General features: G+C 50.9%; 1 protein-coding gene across 6 annotated transcripts in view; it reads left to right on the forward strand.

The window, feature by feature from the left end:
- The window catches only part of SIPA1L3 (signal induced proliferation associated 1 like 3), a 313,577-nt gene that overhangs the window by 198,456 nt on the left and 96,349 nt on the right, over positions 1-18,772 (forward strand). For all 6 annotated transcript variants that reach the window (XM_033226049.1, XM_033226046.1, XM_033226044.1 and 3 more), the window contains 4 exons: positions 1,633-1,821; positions 2,706-2,880; positions 8,799-8,902; positions 12,525-12,682. In XM_033226049.1, coding sequence (XP_033081940.1) covers positions 1,633-1,821; positions 2,706-2,880; positions 8,799-8,902; positions 12,525-12,682 — 626 coding nt within the window. The remainder of the gene's footprint in view (positions 1-1,632; positions 1,822-2,705; positions 2,881-8,798; positions 8,903-12,524; positions 12,683-18,772) is intronic.

The raw sequence follows: 18,772 nt of genomic DNA on the forward strand, positions 1-18,772 counted from the left end.
TAGTAGAGACGGGGTTACACCCCATTGGTCAGGCTGGTCTCAAACTCCTGACCTCAGGTGATCCGCCCGCCTTGGCCTCCCAAAGGGGGCTTTCCTTTTATTAGAGAGAAATCTGCGCCAGAAGTCCTCACCAAGCACAGTTCCCCTCACATCTTATTGCCTGGAATTGGTCACATGGTTGTCTATAGGAAAACCTAGGAAGCAACATCTGGGGAATGGGAATGAGATGTCTGTGACTGGCTTTGACTAAAGGTTTTCATCCCTGACTGCCCATCAGAAGCACCTGAGATGGATTAAAAATATGCCATGTATACAAACATGCATGTCTGGCCCCATCCCAGACCATCCAAATTAGAATCACTAGTGGTGGTGTTCTTCCTTTTTTATTTATTTATTTATTTTTTGAGGCTGCGTCTTGCTCTGTCACCCAGACTGGAGTGCAGTGGTGCAATCTTGGCTCCCTGCAACCTCCGCCTGCCGGGTTCAAGTGATTCTCCTGCCTCAGCCTCCCAAGTAGCTGGGATTACAGGCACGTGCCACCATGCCTGGCTAATTTTTATATTTTTAGTAAAGATGGGGTTTCACCATGTTGGCCAGGGTGGTCTCAAACTCCTGAACTCAAGTGATCCGCCCACCTTGGCCTCCCAAAGTGCTGGGATTACAGTTGTGAGCCACTGCACCTGACCCATTTTTTTTCTTTTCTTTTCTTTTTTTTTGAGACGGAGTCTCGCTCTGTCGCCCGGGCTGGAGTGCAGTGGTGTGATCTCGGCTCACTGCAACCTCTGCCTCCCAGGTTCGTGCCATTCTCCTGCCTCAACCTTCCGAGTAGCTGGGACTACAGGCACTGGCCACCATGCCTGGATGATTTTTTATATTTTTAGTAGAGACGGGGTTTCACCATGTTAGCCAGGATGGTCTTGATCTCCTGACCTCGTGATCTGCCCGCCTCGGCCTCCCAAAGTCCTGGGATTATAGGCGTGAGCCACTGCACCCAGCCTTTTTTTTTTTTTTTTTTTTTTAATTTAATGAAGCTGGTTGGAAACCAGTGCCACAGTTCAAGGTCCAAGATGGTGCCAGTATTCAAGGCAGGCAGGTGTTTTACATGAGCATTTACAGAAATGTGTATATAATACAGTGTTACTGTAATAAGGACAAGAGCCCACCTCCTCCTGGTAGGACCTGTTTTCTTCATTATACTCCCTACTACCTTACATAATTCTTCTCTCCCATTCCAGTGTCAGCTCCACAAGGACAAGGGTCTTTGTTCGTTGCACCTAGAATAGGACTCAGTGCCTCAGAGGAGGCACTCAGCCAATATATGTTGAACAGATGAAGTTAGTTTACATTGTCTCATTTAATCCTCCCAACACCCCTTCAAGGTTACGATACCGTCCTGTACCCATTTCACAAAAGAGCAAGCTGAGGCTCAGAGATACGAAGTCACTTGGTCAAGACCACACAGCCAGGTGGCAACAGGTTCAAGTTCTGGCTCAGACCTAGGGCTTTCTGACCTTAGAGCACAAACTTCCAATCATCACACATGTCTCTTTCAAAACAAGATGTCTCTCATATGCTGTCATCCCCTTCTAGGTCCCAAGAGCCCCCTAACCTTCCCTTCTTTCCCTTGAGTAGCTCATCACCCTGCGGGGCTCCATCCTGGAAGATGCCACGCCCACAGCCACCAAGCATGGGACCGGGCGGGGCTTGCCCTTGAAGGATGCCCTGGAGTACGTCATCCCTGAGCTCAACATCCACTGCCTGCGGCTGGCCCTCAACACCCCCAAGGTGACAGAGCAACTGCTGAAGCTCGATGAGCAAGGGGTGAGTCAGGGGCTGGAAGTCAGGGCGCTGCAGGGGCAGTAGCTTGCAACCCCACTCCTGGTACCTTTTTATATCTTGGTCACATTCTTTTTTCTTTGCAAGTAACAGAAACCTACTTAAGCTGGTTTCAGCAAAAGGAGGGATTCGAATCAAATTCTAGTGGTGCCAAGAGCAGGAATGTAACTGGGTCTCCTAAAGGAGGGATATCGTCTGGGGGTGAGAGAGCTGCTGGTCCCCATGTGTGCATGCGTGTATGTGTCTGTGGTGGGGGTTAGCGTGTCTTTCCTCCCCACGCCACACGCTGGCTCCCTCTGCTTCTCTCGCCTCTCCCACAGCTCCCAGTCTGTTAGAATTACAGCCACAGGCGGACCCCAGCAAGCTGACCCTGGTCACAGGAGAGCCATCAATTGGGCAATGCGTAGGTCAGGTGGCTGTCCGTGGCCCAGTCACCAGTGATACCTAAAGCAAACATGGTTGTTGGGAGCCCACTCCCTAAAAAAGCTATTGACTGTACTCCTTGAGCCCTCCAGATTTTGCTTTTGCAGAATCTCAGCCCATCCCAGTCCACCTACTGTGGGAAGCCGGCCAAGGCAACAGTCTCTTTCATACAAGCGTGGCATCACCAGCCATCCTCCACCCGCCATAGCGAGAAGAGGCAGCCTGGACACCTCGCTGTGCTTCTGTGGTGGGGGAGGGAGGGAGAGGGACAACTGGGACATGCCGCCATGCCCCAACACTGTTTTCCTCCCTGTCTGGCTGTGGCTCTGGGTTCTCGACTAGTCCCAGCAGTTCCCAGGGCTGAAGGCCTCAGACATACCCCTTGCTCCCTTCCCTCTGCCATCTCTGCCTGGCCTGCCTCCACAAAGCCACTCTTGCCTCTGCAGCTCTGCCGGAAGCACAAGGTGGGCATCCTCTATTGCAAGGCCGGCCAGAGCTCCGAGGAGGAGATGTACAACAACGAGGAGGCTGGCCCTGCCTTCGAGGAGTTCCTCTCCCTCATCGGCGAGAAGGTCTGCCTGAAGGGCTTCACCAAGTACGCTGCCCAGCTGGACGTCAAGAGTAAGTGGGGGGCCAGTTAGATCACAGTGAGCCACCACTGCACGCCCACTCAACGGGCAAAGCTTAAAAGGTCTGGGGATGCCAGGGTGGGGACGTGGAGCAGTGGAGCTGTGGAGCTCTCAGACTTGTAGGAACACAAATAAGTGGAGCCATTTTCTTTTTTCTTTCTTCCTTTTTTTTTGTTGCTGTTGTTGTTGTTGTTGTTTTTGAGACAGAATCTCACTCTGTGGCGCAGGCTGGAGTGCAGAGGCGTGATCTCATCTCACTGCAACCTCCACCTCCCAGGTTCAAACAATATTCTCCTGCCTCAGCCTCCCAAGTAGCTGTGACTACAGGTGTGCACCACCACACTTGGCTAATTTTTGTATTTTTAGTAGAAACGGGGTTTCACCATATTGGCCAGACTGGTCTTGAACTCCTGACCTCAAGTGGTCCACCCACCTCAGCCTCCCAAAGTGTTGGGATTATAGGCGTGAGCCTCTGTGCCTGGCCATGTGCAGCCACTTTGGAAAACGGTACAGCACATTCAAGTCCAGTTTGAAGAGACCCTGCTCTGTGACTCAGCTCCTGCACTCCTAGGTATGCACTCTGTCTAATGCACACGTGCACGGCAGGAGAGGACTGAATATCCCTAACCACCGGCACCTGGTGCACCCAATGCACACTGGCAGAGTTGTGATGTGTTCACCCAGCAGAGATGAACTGGCACCAAGGGCATCAGCATGGAAGAGAGCTGCATGCTTCGTGCTGTGCAAAGACAGTAAACCTCAGAAGAGTGGGACCTGAATGATGCCTTTCACATAACAATATTTTTTTTTTTTTGGAGACAGAGTCTCCCTCTATTGCCCAGGCTGGAGTGCAGTGGCACAATCTCAGCTCACTGCAACCTCCGCCTCCTGGGTTCAAGGGATTATTCTGCCTCAGCCTGTATTCACTACAGGTGTGTGCCACCATGCCCAGCTAGTTTTTGTATTTTTAGTAGAGATGGGGTTTCACTATATTGGCCAGGCTGGTCTTGAACTGCTGATCTTGTGATCTGCCTGCCTCAACCTCCCAAAGTGCTGCGATTACAGGTGTGAGCCACTGTGCTGGCCAATTATTATTTTTTATGGAGACAAGGTCTCACTATGTTACCCCGACTGGTCTCAAACACAAGGCCTCCAGGGATTATTGGCCTCCCAAAGTGCTGGAACTACACATATGAGCCCAAACTAGCAAATAAAAAACTGGCAAAAACCAGCAGGCTCAGCAGGATGACTCACACCTGTAATCCCAACACTTTTGGAGGCCAAGGCAGGATGATTGCTTGAGGCCAGGTATTCAAGACCAGCCTGGGCAATAAAGCAAGACCCTGTCTCTGGAAAAAAAAAAAAAAATTCCACCAGCCATATATTGTTTGGGGATATGCCCTTATATAGTGGAACTCTAAAGAAAAACAGTCAAGCGTGGTGACTCATGCCACCAGCTTTGGGAGACTGAGGCAGGAGGATTGCTTGAACCTGGGAGTTTGAGACTGCAGTGAGCTGAAATCATGCCACTACACTCCACCCTGGGCAACAGAGCAACACCCCATCTCAAAAATAAATAGGCTGGACGCGGTGGCTCACGCCTATAATCCCAACACTTTGGGAGGCTGAGGCAGGCAGATCACGAGGTCAGGAGCTCGAGACCAGCCTGGCCAATATAGTGAAACCCTGTCTCTACTAAAAAACACAAAAATTAGCCGGGTATGGTGGTATGATGGCGTGTGCCTGTAGTCCCAGCTGATCAGGAGGCTGAGGCAGGAGAATTACTTGAACCCAGAAGGTGGAGGTTGCAGTGAGCTGAGATTGCGCCACTGCACTCTAGCCTGGGTGACAGAGCGACACTGTCTCAAAAAAATAAATAATTAGGCCGGGCACAGTGGCTCACAGCTATCATCTCAGCACTTTGGGAGGCCGAGGTGGGTGGATCACGAGGTCAAGAGTTCGAGACCAGCCTGGCCAACATGGTGGAGCCCCATCTCTACTAAAAATACAAAAATTAGCTGGGCATGGTAGTGCGTACCTGTAATCCCAGCTACTGGGGAGGCTAAGACAGGAGAATGGCTTGAACCCAGGAGGCGGAGGTTTCAGTGAGCCGAGATCATGCCACTACACTCCAGCCTGGGCAACAGAGCAACACTCTCTCTCAATAAGTAAATAAATAAACAAATAAATAGGCCAAATGCAGTGGTTCACACCTGTAATCCCAGCACTTTCAGAGGCCAAGGCAGGCAGATTACCTGAGGTCAGGAGTTCAAGACCAGCCTGACCAACACGGTGAAACCCCATCTCTACTAAAAATACAAAAAAATTAGCTGGGCATGGTGGTTCGCACCTGTAATCCCAGCTACTTGGGAGGCTGAGGCAGGAGAATCTCTTGAACCCGGGAGGCAGAGGTTACAGTGAGCCAAGACCGCACTGCTGTACTCCAGCCTAGGTGACAGAACGAGCAAGACTCCATCTCAATCAGTCAATCAATCAATCATAGGGAAAAAAACAACAAGGGAACGCTGGAGACAATATGCAGGATAGTGGTTGGCTGTCTGGGGAGAGGCGGGTGTGTCTGTACATTAGAGTGTGGGTGGTGGTCTGTTTCTTAAGGTGGTGGCACATGGGATGTATTTGTTGCAGCAGTCTCTGTGCATATCATGCGCATGTGTACATCAATATATATGATATAGGGGGCCGGGCGTGGTGACTCACGCCTGTAATCCCAGCACTTTGGGAGGCTAAGGCGGATGGATCACCTGAGGTCAGGAGTTCGAGACCAGCCTGACCAACATGGTGAAACCCCATCACTACTAAAAATACAAAAAATTAGCCGGGTATGGTGACACATATCTGTAATCCCAGCTACTTGGGAAGCTGAGGCAGGAGAATCGCTTGAACTTTGGAGGCAGAGGTTGCAGTGAGCTGAGATCACACCACTGTACTCCAGCCTGGGCAACAAGAGCAAAACTTTATCTCAAAAAAAGAAAAAAGAAAAAAATATATTTATATATGATGTATAGGATCGAAATGTTTCATGAGCAGTGGTTAGGTGGGTGGATGGGTGATGTTCACAGGTGTCACAGCTCCCTGGGGAATGGACTGCCACTGTCCTTGGGGGTGAGTTTTCATCGGCTGGGAGTGAGAAGGCCCCGAGATGGCTCAGTCAATTGCTCTGCCCCACACCTTACGAAGACTCGGTTTGCTCTTCTAGAAAACGGAAGCCCAGCCGGGCGCGGTGGCTCAAGCCTGTAATCCCAGCACTTTGGGAGGCCGAGACGGGCGGATCACGAGGTCAGGAGATCGAGACCATCCTGGCTAACACGGTGAAACCCCGTCTCTACTAAAAAAATACAAAAAAAAACTAGCCGGGCGAGGTGGCGGGCGCCTGTAGTCCCAGCTACTCGGGAGGCTGAGGCAGGAGAATGGCGTGAACCCGGGAGGCGGAGCTTGCAGTGAGCTGAGATCCGGCCACTGCACTCCAGCCTGGGCAACAGAGCAAGACTCCGTCTCAAAAAAAAAAAGAAAACGGAAGCCCAGATCAGGAGACAAATCTTAGAGAAGTGAAATGTTAGGCCGGTGCCTGGGGCCATCATCACCTTCCCCTCTTCCCCTGCTAAAGGAGGCTGTAGGAGGAGCGAGCATGATATTATGCCATTTGCTAGTTTCGTGATCTTGGACAGGTGCTTTGCCTCTCTTGACCTCAGTTTCCTCATCTGTAGAGTGAAGGTAATAATTGCACTTACCTTGGAAGCACGGTTGCACATTGAGGGTTCCTGCTGCCCCAAACATCCTGAACCTCCCTCTGTGCCAGGTGCTTCCCAGAGCTCTGCCAGTGTGGGTGTCCCCCTAGGCGGGCGGGGAGGCAGCAGGCCTCACTGGGCTCGCCCGGCATGGAGGAAGCTGGCAGGTGTGAGTGTTAGTATTGTTTGTTTGGTTTTTTTGGTTTTTTTGTTTTTCATTTTTTTGAGACAGAGTCTTGCTCTGGAGTGCAATGGAGCGATCTTGGCTTACTGCAACCTCCACCTCCTGGTTTCAAGCAACTCTTCCACCTTAGCCTCCTGAGTAGCTGGGATTACAGGCGCGTGCCACCAAACCCAGCTAATTTTGTATTTTTAGTGGAGGTGGGATTTCCCATGTTGGCCAGGCTGGTCTTGAACTTCTGACCTTAGGTGATCCACCCACCTCAGCCTCCCAAGGTGCTGGGATTACAGGCGTGAGCCACCACGCCTGGCCAGGAAGTGGGTTCTCATAGAGGACCCCAGGAAGCATAGTGCTCCTAGAAGTAGTCTCCCCAAATTACAGGCAGGGATGGTCCTGGCTTGAGCAGACACCTTGAGGTTACCTGGCTCCCGACCTGGCTCTGGCACTGGCAGCTGTGGCCTCAGTGTCCCCGCTGGACACTGAGGCAGCATTGAATATTGTTAAGAACAGATCTGGAGACTGGGCACAGTGGCTTACGCCTGTAATCCCAGCGCTTTGGGAGGCTGAGGCAGGTGGATCACCTGAGGTCAGGGGTTCAACCAGCCTGGCCAATGTGGTGAAACCCCGTCTCTACTAAAAATACCAAAATTATCCAGGCATGGTGGCAGGCACCTACCTGTAATCCCAGCTACTCGGGAGGCTAAAGTAGGAGAATTGCTTGAACCCAAGAGGCAGAGGTTACAGTGAGCCCACATTGCCCCGTTGCTCTCCAGCCTGGGTGACAGAGCAAAACTCTGTCTCAAAAACAAACAAACAACAACAAAAAAACAGATCTGGAGTCCAACAGCCTGAGTTCTGATCCAGACTCTACCACTTAGTGCAGCGTGACCTTGGGAAGGCACTCCCTCTCCATGCCTCCGTTTCCCCCTCTGAAACATGGGCTCAATAAGTAGGTTTGCCTCTTCTTGATCATAACCTTCCCTCCTATTAGAGAGAACCCATATCCTGATTCTCAGTGATAATCATTTCTTTGCTTTTCTTCATAGTTTTGCTACTGACGTACGCGTCCCTGACCGGTATACTCTGACCTGCTTTTGCATGTCACATGAATGGGATCACACCGTGTGTGCTGCTTTGTGTCAGCATCTTTCACTCAACATTCAGAGGATTCCCTCAAGCGCAGCCTTGACTCGTTCCTTTTCCTGGCTGTATATTTTTCCACAGTGTGAATTGACCAGTGTGTTCACCCATTCTTGTGACTGGCGCATGAAGCTTCTCGTACCCATCTCCCAGGACACGTGGGCATGATTTCTTTGGGCTGTGGTCCAAGGAGAGGAAGTGCTAGGTTTTCAGTGAGGCCCATCTTCAGGCTTAAGAGAGACTGCTGAAAAGTTTTCCGAAGTGCTCGGACCACGTTACACACCTCACCAGACACCTCAAGGGTTCCGTTTGCTCCACATCCTCACCAACCCTTGGTGCTGTCAGACTTTTTAATTTTTACCAGTCTGGTGGGCGCGTAGCAATGGGGTTTCCTTTTTATCTAAATGTATTTAATTTTTTTTTTTTTTTTTTTGAGACACAGTCACCCTGTCGCCCAGGCTAGAGTGCAGTGGCGCGATCTTGACTCGCTGCAAGCTGTGCCTCCCAGGTTCAAGCGATTCTTCTGCTTCAGCCTCCCGAGTAGCTGGGACTACAGGTGCCCAACACCACACCTGGCTAATTTTTGTATTTTTAGTAGAGACAGGGTTTCACCATGTTGGCCAGGCTGGTCTCAAACTCCTGACCTCAGATGATCCACCCTCCTCAGCCTCCCAAAGTGCTGAGATTTCAGGCATGAGCCACCGCAACTGGCCAATGTATTTAATTTTTAAGAGTGGATTGAAGTGAAAGCACCAAGTTAAAAACCAGCACAGATGGTACGTGGGATATGGCAAAAACTCAGAGGTTTTGGAAACATGGTCCTAACTGGCGTTTCTGTTTCAGCCGACTCCACGGGAACCCACTCCCTCTACACGACGTACCAGGACTACGAGATCATGTTCCATGTCTCCACCCTGCTCCCTTACACCCCCAACAACAGGCAGCAGGTCAGTGATTTTCAGCAGAGGCATGGCTGCTGGATGTTGACTGCCCACCCACCAGCATTGGACCTCCCAGTACCGTCCTGTGGATCATATGGAGGCCCTTGGCCTTGGAGGCCATCTTTACCGTAGTCATTTTCCCTGGGGGTTAGAGACCAGGCCAGGTGTGGTTCGAGATGTCACTTTGGCCCCAGTCTTTCCTGCTGCTCTTTGGGCACCCTCCTTGGCCCCAACTACCCCGACTCCCCTCCAGGGCCTCTTGAGTCATCACTGGTCTTAAGAAGAGTGAATCAGTCAACATTATTTTGACTGCAGGTAACAGAAATTCACACCAAACTGGCTTAACTAGAAAGAGATTTACTCGGTTATATAACTCTTAAGATTCTGGAGAGGGCTGGCCTCAGGTCTGGTTGGATCCAGGGACTCCAACAATATTAGGAATCCTCCCCATTTCTCACCTCTGCTTTTCTTTGCAGCAGCTTTATTCACAGGCGCAGGGCAGAGACACCTCCTAGCAGCCCCAGACTCACATCCCACCAGCTTAGCCATCCTAGCAGAAGGAGTGCTATTCTTTCCAGTTGTCCCGGAAGTGTTTCAGAACTGTCTCATTGGACCATTCGCATGCCAGTCTCAGGGCCTGGGGTGGGGGTGGAAGGGGCAGACTGGCCAAGCCCGAGGCTCATGCCCACCCCAGAGAGGGTGAGTGGAGCCAGCTCAACTTGAAACATGGACAGAGGTTGGGGAAGTGCTTTCCCAAACTAGGTGGGTGTGGCTGCCAGGAGGAGGCAGGGATACTGGGTGGGCAGCACCACCAAACACCCATTGCTAAGAGGCTACAGCTGTGACCCCGCTCCTCTCCTGGACCCAGCTTGCAGGCTGGGCCCACGGAGCAGTTCTTCCAGTTCCTAATGAACGGAAGCGCCAGAGTATTGACAGTTTAGGAAGTAAGTGTACATGTTTTCCCATTTGGCACAAGTGACATTGTAGGCCAAAAATAGTCAAATATTGATTTCCTAAGGTTCATCTAAAAACATGCTATTAACAGCTTTGGTCTTAGGCCAGGCTTGGTGGCTCATGCCTGTGATCCCAGCACTTTGGGAGGCCGAGGCAGGCAGATCACCTGAGGTCGGGAGTTTGAAACCAGCCTGGCCAATATGGTGAAACCCCATCTTTACTAAAAATACAAAAATTAGCTGGATGTGGTGGCGTGTGCCTATAGTCCCAGCTGAGGCACAAGAATTGCTTGAACCCAGGAGGCAGTGGTTACAGTGAGCTGAGATCATGCCACTGCACTCCAGCCTGGCAACAGAGCAAGACTCTGTCTCAAAAAAAAAAAAGGCTATTATCTCAGAATTAGACCTGAATTTGAGTTCTTTCTTTGCTACTTCCTAGCTGTGCGATCTCAAGTAAGTGCTTTCACCTCTCTGGGCCTTGAGTCCCTCCTGTGTAAACTGGTTAGAATGGTAGTGCCCCTGTCTCAGGGTCATTGAGAAAGGTCCATACACTCCTGCGGCAACTGGAGCGTGACAGGGCCCAACACACAGGGGGCCTCAGGGAGCAATACCTGTTCCTGAGTTAGTGGGAGGCGTGCTGGAGAAAAGCTTGAGTCGTAGAGTTAAGAAATGGGTTAGAATCCAGGCTCTTTCCCTCCATCACTACATGACTTAGGGAAAATTACTTAACCTCTCTGAGCCTAAGTTTTCTCATTTGTAAAACGGGCAAAGTGAGTTAACGCGTCTCGGGGGTTGTTAAGAGATTCATTGAGATGATAAATTGAAGAGACGGCTGTACAGTGTTTAGGACAGGACCAGCCATAGTCAGTAGCTACTTGAGCAACTTGATTTAATGCCACTTAAAACACACATAAAGAACTAACCATTCAACAGTAGGAGTTGAGCTACAAAGCGTGTCTGGAGTTCATGATGTGAGCCACGTCACTTAGAGCTCCATGGGACTCCCGTCCATGGATCTCCTGCATTGGCAGATTCCTTAACAGTTATGTGAATACTAGAACTATGTAAATAAGAACAGTATAATAGGCTGGGCACGGTGGCTCACACCTGTAATCCCAGCACTTTGGGAGGCCGAGGCAGGGGGATCACCTGAGGTCAGGAGTTCGAGACCATCCTAACCAACATGGAGAAACCCTGTCTCTACTAAAAATATAAAATTAACTGGGCGTGGTGGCACATGCCTGTAATCCCAGCTACTCAGGAGGCTGAGGCAGGAGAATCACTTGAACCCGGGAGGCGGAGGTTGCAGTGAGGCAAGATAGCACAATTGCACTCCAGCCTGGGCAACAAGAGCGAAACTCCGTCTCAAAAAAAAAAAAAAAGGAAAAAGAACAATATAATATCAGCAAATAAGCCAAACACTGTGAATACGGCGTCACCTGTGAAGATAACAGAGTCTTCCTCGGAGACTGACCATCAGGGGAGAGAAGGTGTATTAGTCCGTTTTCACTATACTAATAAAGATTTACCCAAAACTGGGTAGTTTATAAAGAAAAAGAGGTTTAATGGACTCACAGCTCCACATGGCTGGGGAGTCCTCACAGTCATGGCAGAAGGCAAAGAAGGACCAAAATCATGTCTTCCATGGTGGCAGGCAAGAGAGCTTGTGCAGCAGAACTACCCTTTTATAAAACCATCAGATCTCGTGAGACTTGTTTACTACCATGAGAACAGCACAGAAAAGACCCACCCCCATGATTCAGTTACCTCCCACTGGGTCCCTCCCACAACACATGGGAATTATGGGAGCTACAATTCAAGATTAACTGTAGGGTGGGGACACAGCCAAATTGTATCAGAGGGTGAGGGTCCCATAGGGCACTCGGAAGCCACAGCCGTCTTGACCTCAGTCAGGGTCCAGGGAAGGGGTGGCGCCTATAACTGGCTCTGCCAGTGACCTGAGATCTGACTCTGCCATTGTCCCTGAGTGTGGCTTTGAGCAAGTTGAAGGGCACCAGCCTGTGCTCTCTGGATCATATTTATTGAGCACCTCCTGTATGCCAGGCACTGTGCTGGGTGCTGAGGGTACAGCGGTGGGCATTGAAAAAAATCCCTGTTCTCATGGAGCTGCCACTTCAGTGGGAAGAGACAGGAAACGAAAGGAAGGGGGGAAAACCGTCTGTGCTGAGTGTCAATAAGTGTTAAGTAATGGGGACAGGAAAGCAAAGATCAGGGAGTGCTGTGGTGGGGTGGATGTTGGATAACGTAGTCAGCAAAGGCCTCCCTGGGCGGGAGGTTTCTGCAAGACCAGAGGAGGTGAGGAAGGAAGCCACGTGGGGACTCGGGAAGAATGTTCCTAGCAGAGGGGACAGAGGTGCAGAGGCCTCAAAGAAGTGTTTCTGGCATGGTTGAGGAGCAGCAGGAGGTGGGTGTGGCTGCAGCAGAGTGAGCAGGGGCCATGGGGAATGTCAGAGGTGACAGGGGCCTGCCGGGCCATGGCAAGATGTTTGTCCTTTATCCTGAATGAGAGGGAACCACAGGAAGGCTCGTTCCTTGGGCTGTGTGTGAGCAGGGAGCGGGAATGGGGGTGGGTAAGGAGCTGTGGCAGTGGTCCAGGCAGGACCCCTCAGGCCAACCTGTGACACGTTCCTGCCCCCTCTGTTGCCCTTTCCCAGCTGCTGCGGAAGAGGCACATAGGGAACGACATCGTGACGATCATCTTCCAGGAGCCTGGCGCGCTACCGTTCACCCCCAAGAACATCCGCTCCCACTTCCAGCACGTCTTCATCATTGTCCGAGTCCACAACCCCTGCACTGATAACGTCTGCTACAGGTATGCCCCGCCACACCCGGTCCCCAGCAGCGCATGGAGAGGGGCAGGCAGCTGGCCTGAGTGGGTCCCGGTACAGGGCCCCCCACCACCTCACATGTTGTGCTTCAGGAGGAGAGCTCAGCGCACACTCCCTACACCATCTCAGAGAGTGGTTTTCAGCCAGAAAGGGGCATGGCTCCCCAGTTTTGCTAAGGAAACCATCAGGGATTTGTATTTGCTTGTAATCTTTTGTTTCGAGTGACAGAAGACCCACCTCAATGTGGCTTAAGACAAAAAGACAGTTGTGTATATAAGCTCTCAAAAATGGCACGGTTAGGCCTGGCTGGATCTGTCCCCCTCTCTGGGGGTCACCTTTCCAGCAGCTCTGAGGTGAACATCCTACCAGCCGCAAATCCCCCAAAATGAGAGCTTTTCTTTCCCAGGATTTGCATCAGAAGCCCCAGAATTGGGGCTCACTGGCCCAGTTGGAGTTGTGTGCCTGTCCTAGAGCCAAAATCACCAGCCAGGCCTGGACACCGGGCTTTAAGGACCGACAGGCATGAGTGATGGCCCAGAGGAAAGTCGGGGGGAAGCAGGGCCTGCCTGTGGAGGTGGGCCCTGCTTTGGAGGTAGAATTGAGGTTTTTGTTGTTTAGGGTTTTTTTTTTTTTTTAAAGACAGGGTCTCACTCTGTCGCCCAGGCTAGAATGCAGTGGTACAATCATAGGTCACTGCAGCCTTGACCCCCTGGGCTCAAACGATCCTCCTGCCTCAGCCTCCTGAGTAGCTGGAGCTACAGGTGCACACCCCCATGCCTAGCTAATTAAGAAAAAAAAATTAGTAGAGATGGGGTCTCTCTGTTTTACCCAGGCTGGTCTTGAACTCATGGCCTCAAGCGATCTTCCAGCCTCAGCCTCCCAAAGTGCTGGGATTATAAGTGTGAGCCACCACACACAACTGAGATCTTTTCCTACCTGTACATGAAGTGCTTTTTGTTCTTTCTGATGCTCCATATTCCATTGTATGGATGTGGGGTCATCTCCTGTCCTCTACTGATGGATCTTAGGGTTGTTGCCTGATGCAATGAACAGTCTTATTTATAGTCTGATTGCGCCTGAGTCCAAGCATACAGCTGTAAAAGAAATTCTAGAAATGGAGGTGCTAGAGCAGAGTACGTATATATATGCACTGATAGTCGCTGCGGAATTACCACGGGTCTACCAGCTGCCTCCCTTGGCTGGGCGAGGGAAGGGAGGGGCATCCCAGCCTGTAGCACTGGCTGTCAAGCGCTGCTGTGCTGCACGTGTTGCCCACTGGCTACTGGGAGCCAGCACACTGCGTGGCAGGGCCTTCTTCCAGTCATGTCCCGGGACCTGAGGCCCCCTCTCCCACTGACCGTCGGTTCCTGGAACATGCAGTAGCAGCTACAGAGTACCTGCGCCTCAGGCCCTTTGTGGGGCTGAGGACTAATCTTAGATGAGATGGGAGATATTTACACACATGCACATGCACGCATGCACAGGCACATGCACGCACACATCCACGCACACGCACACATGCACATGCACACACATACATGCACTCGTATGGGCACACATAAACACATGCACGCAAACACGTGCACACACATGCATTCACACGGCACACATAAACACATGCACATATGCACACACATACGCATGCACACGCATACATGCACACACACGCACACATACACATGCACACACTGGAAAAGGAGGCAGCCTTTTTATGATGCATCACAGGTGAGGGGTTGAACTGGTCGGGGGAGTGGCTTTCTCTTCTTCGTCCCCACTCTGACCTCCCCTCTCCTACTGGGGTCATCACATCAGCCTGCAGCCAACCTCCTTCCCTTCCAGGCCCGCCTCTGCATGGTCTCCAGAGTGATTTCTTCTCTCTGACACAAACCTTTCTTGTTTTTTATAATTTAATTTGAAGTATTTTTATTATGCAATATTTTAAACATGCAGAAAATCATTTAACAGACACCCATGTGCCCACCGCCAGCTTTAACAGATGTTAACATTTTGCTTTGTTTGCTTCAGCTCTCCCTCTTTCCTTCACTTTTAAAGAAAGAAAATGTTAGAGATACAACTGAAGCGACTCCTCAGCCATCCCCCTCCCTACCCGTCCCTCCTTCCCCACAGGCCACTGCTCTCTGGACAGACCTGACCCTGCCTCTCGCCTGTGGAGGGAGCCTGGCCACAGCTCCCCAGCTTACCTTCTCCTGAAACCCCCAACTCCTGGCCCCCAACTCAGTGAATTTCTGATTGTCCTTCAAGACTGAACTCAGGGCTAGGTGCGGTGGCTCACACCTGTAATCCCAACACTTTGGGAGGCTGAGGCAGGCAGATCACCTGAGGTCAGGAGTTGGAGACCAACCTGGCCAACATGATGAAACCCCATCTCCACTAAAAATACAAAAATTAGCCAGGTGTGGTGGCAGGTGCCTGTAATCACAGCTGCTCCTCTGGAGGTTGAGAGAGGAGAATCGCTTGAACCCAGGAGGCAGAGGTTGCAGTGAGCCAAGATTGCACCACTGCACTCCAGCCTGGGTGACAGAGCAAGACTCCATCTCAAAAAAAAAAAAAAAACTGAACTCAGATGAGCCTCTGACATCCTCCCGTGGTTCCTTACCTGCTCCAAGTGCCATTGCCCAACATGTTTCTGTCATAGCACACATCACACCATAAAAATGATATGATGGGCCGGACATGGTGACTCACGCCTGTAATCCCAGCACTTTGGGAGGCTGAGGCAGGAGGATCACTTGAGCCTAGGAGTTCAAGATCAGCCTGGACAACATAGGGAGACCCTGTCTCTATAAAAACAAATGACAAATTAGCCAGGCATGCTGGCATGCACCTGTAATCCCAGCTGAGGTGGGAGGATTGCTTGAGCCCAGGAGGTCAAGGCTAGAGTGAGCCCCACTGCACTCCAGCCTGTGTGACAGAGCAAGACTCTGTCTCAAAAAAAAAAAAAAGTACGTGGCTCTTGCCTCTTTTGACAGTAACCCCATCCCATGTCATGTTTAGCTTCCTGTATCTGTCACAGCACAGAGCTTGGCACATAGTGGACCCTAAAGCCATCTTTGCTTACTGGAAAGACGCCTGGCCCCAGTGTTTTAGGCACTGAAAAAATAATGGTTGAATAAAGAATTCTGAGTGTTCTAGTAACACTTATTGCCCTCCAGTGTTTAGGTGGCCACCAGGTCACCTCGTATCCTGGTTGTATCGTGAGTTGTCATCCTTTCTGTTTCAAGTGTACCATTTCCGAATGACCACCTGCATCATCCCTGTAGCCTGTGGACTCTCAAAACCCAGTCGCTCCTGCTGGGAAGTAAAGGACCAGCTGTTCTGATGCCTCAAAAACCTTTAGCCGTTTGCAATTTTATGATTCGTAAAATCATGAATCAGGAATATAGGAAAAGCCAAAATCTGTCACTGTAAGCAGCTAAGTGCTAAATTAAGAAGTTGCAAAGCTCGGCCGGGCGCGGTGGCTCACGCCTGTAATCCCAGCACTTTGGGAGGCCGAGGTAGGTGGATCACCTGAGGTCAGGAGTTCGAGACCAGCTTGACCAACATGGAGAAGTCCCATCTCTACTAAAAAAAGTACAAAATTAGCTGGTCATGGTGGCACATGCCTGTAATCCCAGCTACTCGGGAGGCTGAGGCAGGAGAATCACTTGAACCTGGGAGGTAGAGGTTGCGGTGAGCCAAGATCACGCCATTGCACTCTGGCCTGGGAGACAAGAGCGAAAATGTTTCACAAAAACAAAAAGAAGAAGAAGAAGTTGCAGAGCTCTTCATCTCTGTAAAGTGCAATCTGACTGCCCCATTCAGTAGAGAGAGGGACAGGGGAGGTCATAGCATCCATCCCCCTGCCTGGGCTAAGGCCATGCCCACAAGATTTCCCACAGAAGAAAATTTGCCTGGTGTGTGTGGCATTCTTTGAAGCATGTCCGCACTGGAAAATGCCTTTTTCTGTTAAAGCTATGCCCACCAGGCCGGGCGCAGTGGCTCACGCCTGTAACCCCAGCACTTTGGGAGGCCGAGGCGGGTGGATCACCTGAGGTTGGGAGTTTGAGACCAGCCTGACCAACATGGAGAAACCCCGTCTCTACTAAAAATACAAAATTAGCTGGGCCTGGTGGCACATGCCTGTAATCCCAGCTACTAGGGAGGCTGAGGCAGGAGAATTGCTTGAACCTGGGAGGCGGAGGTTGCGGTGAGCCGAGATCGTGCCATTGCACTCCAGCCTGGGCAACAAGAGTGAAACTCCGCCTCAAAAAAAAAAAAAAAAAAAAGCTATGCCCACCATACCTTGGTAGAAACCTGTTTCGTCTGTCCACTTTTAAACCATTACTTTAGTCAGCATTGAGCACCTGTGCTGGGGAATCCACTAAGCCCAGAGCAGCACCCAGCCATGTGGCATTCCTAGGGCGTGAAGGGTCACTAGACAGTCAAGGCCAGAGATGGAGAGCTAGGAGTCTGGCCTGATCGGCCGGGGTCCCGCAGTAGCTCCCTCTCTGGTCTCCTGCACATGCTCCATCCTCCCGTCCGTTCTTCATGAGACAGCCACAGTGTTCTCCGCAGATTGCCAATCTGTTGTCCTCTGCCAGCGTCTGCCTCCATTGGGAACCCAGTGAGAAGCAGATCTCCCTCAAGGATTTAACCAAAGGGAGTTGATGCCACTAATAGAGGTGTGGGGAGCTTGCAGGAACCGTGTGGGAAGATGCTGCATGCAGGGACTAGCCAGGGCAGGAGCCTTATACCCACCTCCAAGGCTTGATGGGCTCAGAGGGAGACGGGAGAAGTTTCTGAAAGCTGGTGAGAGCTGTGGCCCTGGGAGAGGGGCAGCCTAACAGGAGCAGTAGCTGTAAGGGACCAAAGACGACAGCCATTGACACTATTATCACAGCCCCTCAGGGAGGAAGAGAAGAGAAAGAAATACTCCAGCCTCTCTCCTCCTGTCTTCCCATCCCCTGCCAGTGCTTGCCATTGGCCAAACTTCCAGGGCACAGGAACCCAGGTGACACAGCTGGAGAGATCTTCCTTCCTGAGCACAGAGCAGGGCAGAGAACGACAGACTGGATCAGAGGGGGCAGACGGAATGGTTTCACCAGCAGATCGGATCATTAAATGGTTGCCTGCTCTCATGATAAGGATAGGAAGTGCTAACCCACCAGGGCCCTGTGTGGCCTGGCCTCTGGTGACCTCACGGCCTCCTGCTCCTTGCCTTCTGGGCTCTGCCCACCCTGGCCTTCCCTAGTCGGTCGCTACCTGTGCTGCACCCCTTGGCTGCAGCCGTCTCCCCCGGCTCTTCCTCTGGTTCCTCTCAGCCCTTAGTTCCCAGCTTCATCGTCACTTCCTCAGAGAGGCCCTCCCAGATTCTCCCTGTCCAAATCAGGTATTTCGGTGGTTGTCATAACACGCCCTGTTCCCTTTCCTCGTCTTTATGAGTTTATCTCAGTGTGTTGATTTAGTATGTCCCTCCTCCTGGACTAGAAGCTCTGGGAAGGCAGGGACCATGTTATCCCCAATGCCCAAGAGCATGGAGTCCAGGACGTGCTTGTCAAACAAATGGATGAGTGTCGCACTGTCACCTTTGTCAAGAGTTGGGGGTAAGGGGAGAGAATCAACAAAACCTGGGCAAGCGTGTCATTGGGTTGGAGTTTCATGGAGTATTTTTAATCCATAATCTCTATATTTTAAAATTATCCTACAGTTGGAAGAGAAACAGTAGGAATTCTGTCTTGACACTGTACTGACAAATAGAGGTTTTAATCAAGGATGAAAATACCATGCATTTTCAGGAAAACATAGTTAACTTATTGCATCACCTTGTGCCATTAAGAAATATAAAGAGACCGGGCACAGTGGCTTACACCTGTAATCTCAGCACTTTGGAAGTCCAAGGCAAGCACATCATGAGGCCAGGAGTTCAAGACCAGCCTGACCAACATGGTAAAACCCCATTTCTAGAATAATAAAAAAAAAAAAAAGAATTAAAAAAGAAACCTCGCCTCTACTAAAAATACAAAAATTAGCCGGGCGTGGTGGTGCATGCCTGTAATCCTAGCTACTCAGGAGGC

This window comes from Trachypithecus francoisi, unplaced genomic scaffold, assembly GCF_009764315.1.
Source record: "Trachypithecus francoisi isolate TF-2019V2 unplaced genomic scaffold, Tfra_2.0 Lachesis_group12, whole genome shotgun sequence".
Classification (NCBI taxonomy): Eukaryota; Metazoa; Chordata; class Mammalia; order Primates; family Cercopithecidae; genus Trachypithecus; species Trachypithecus francoisi.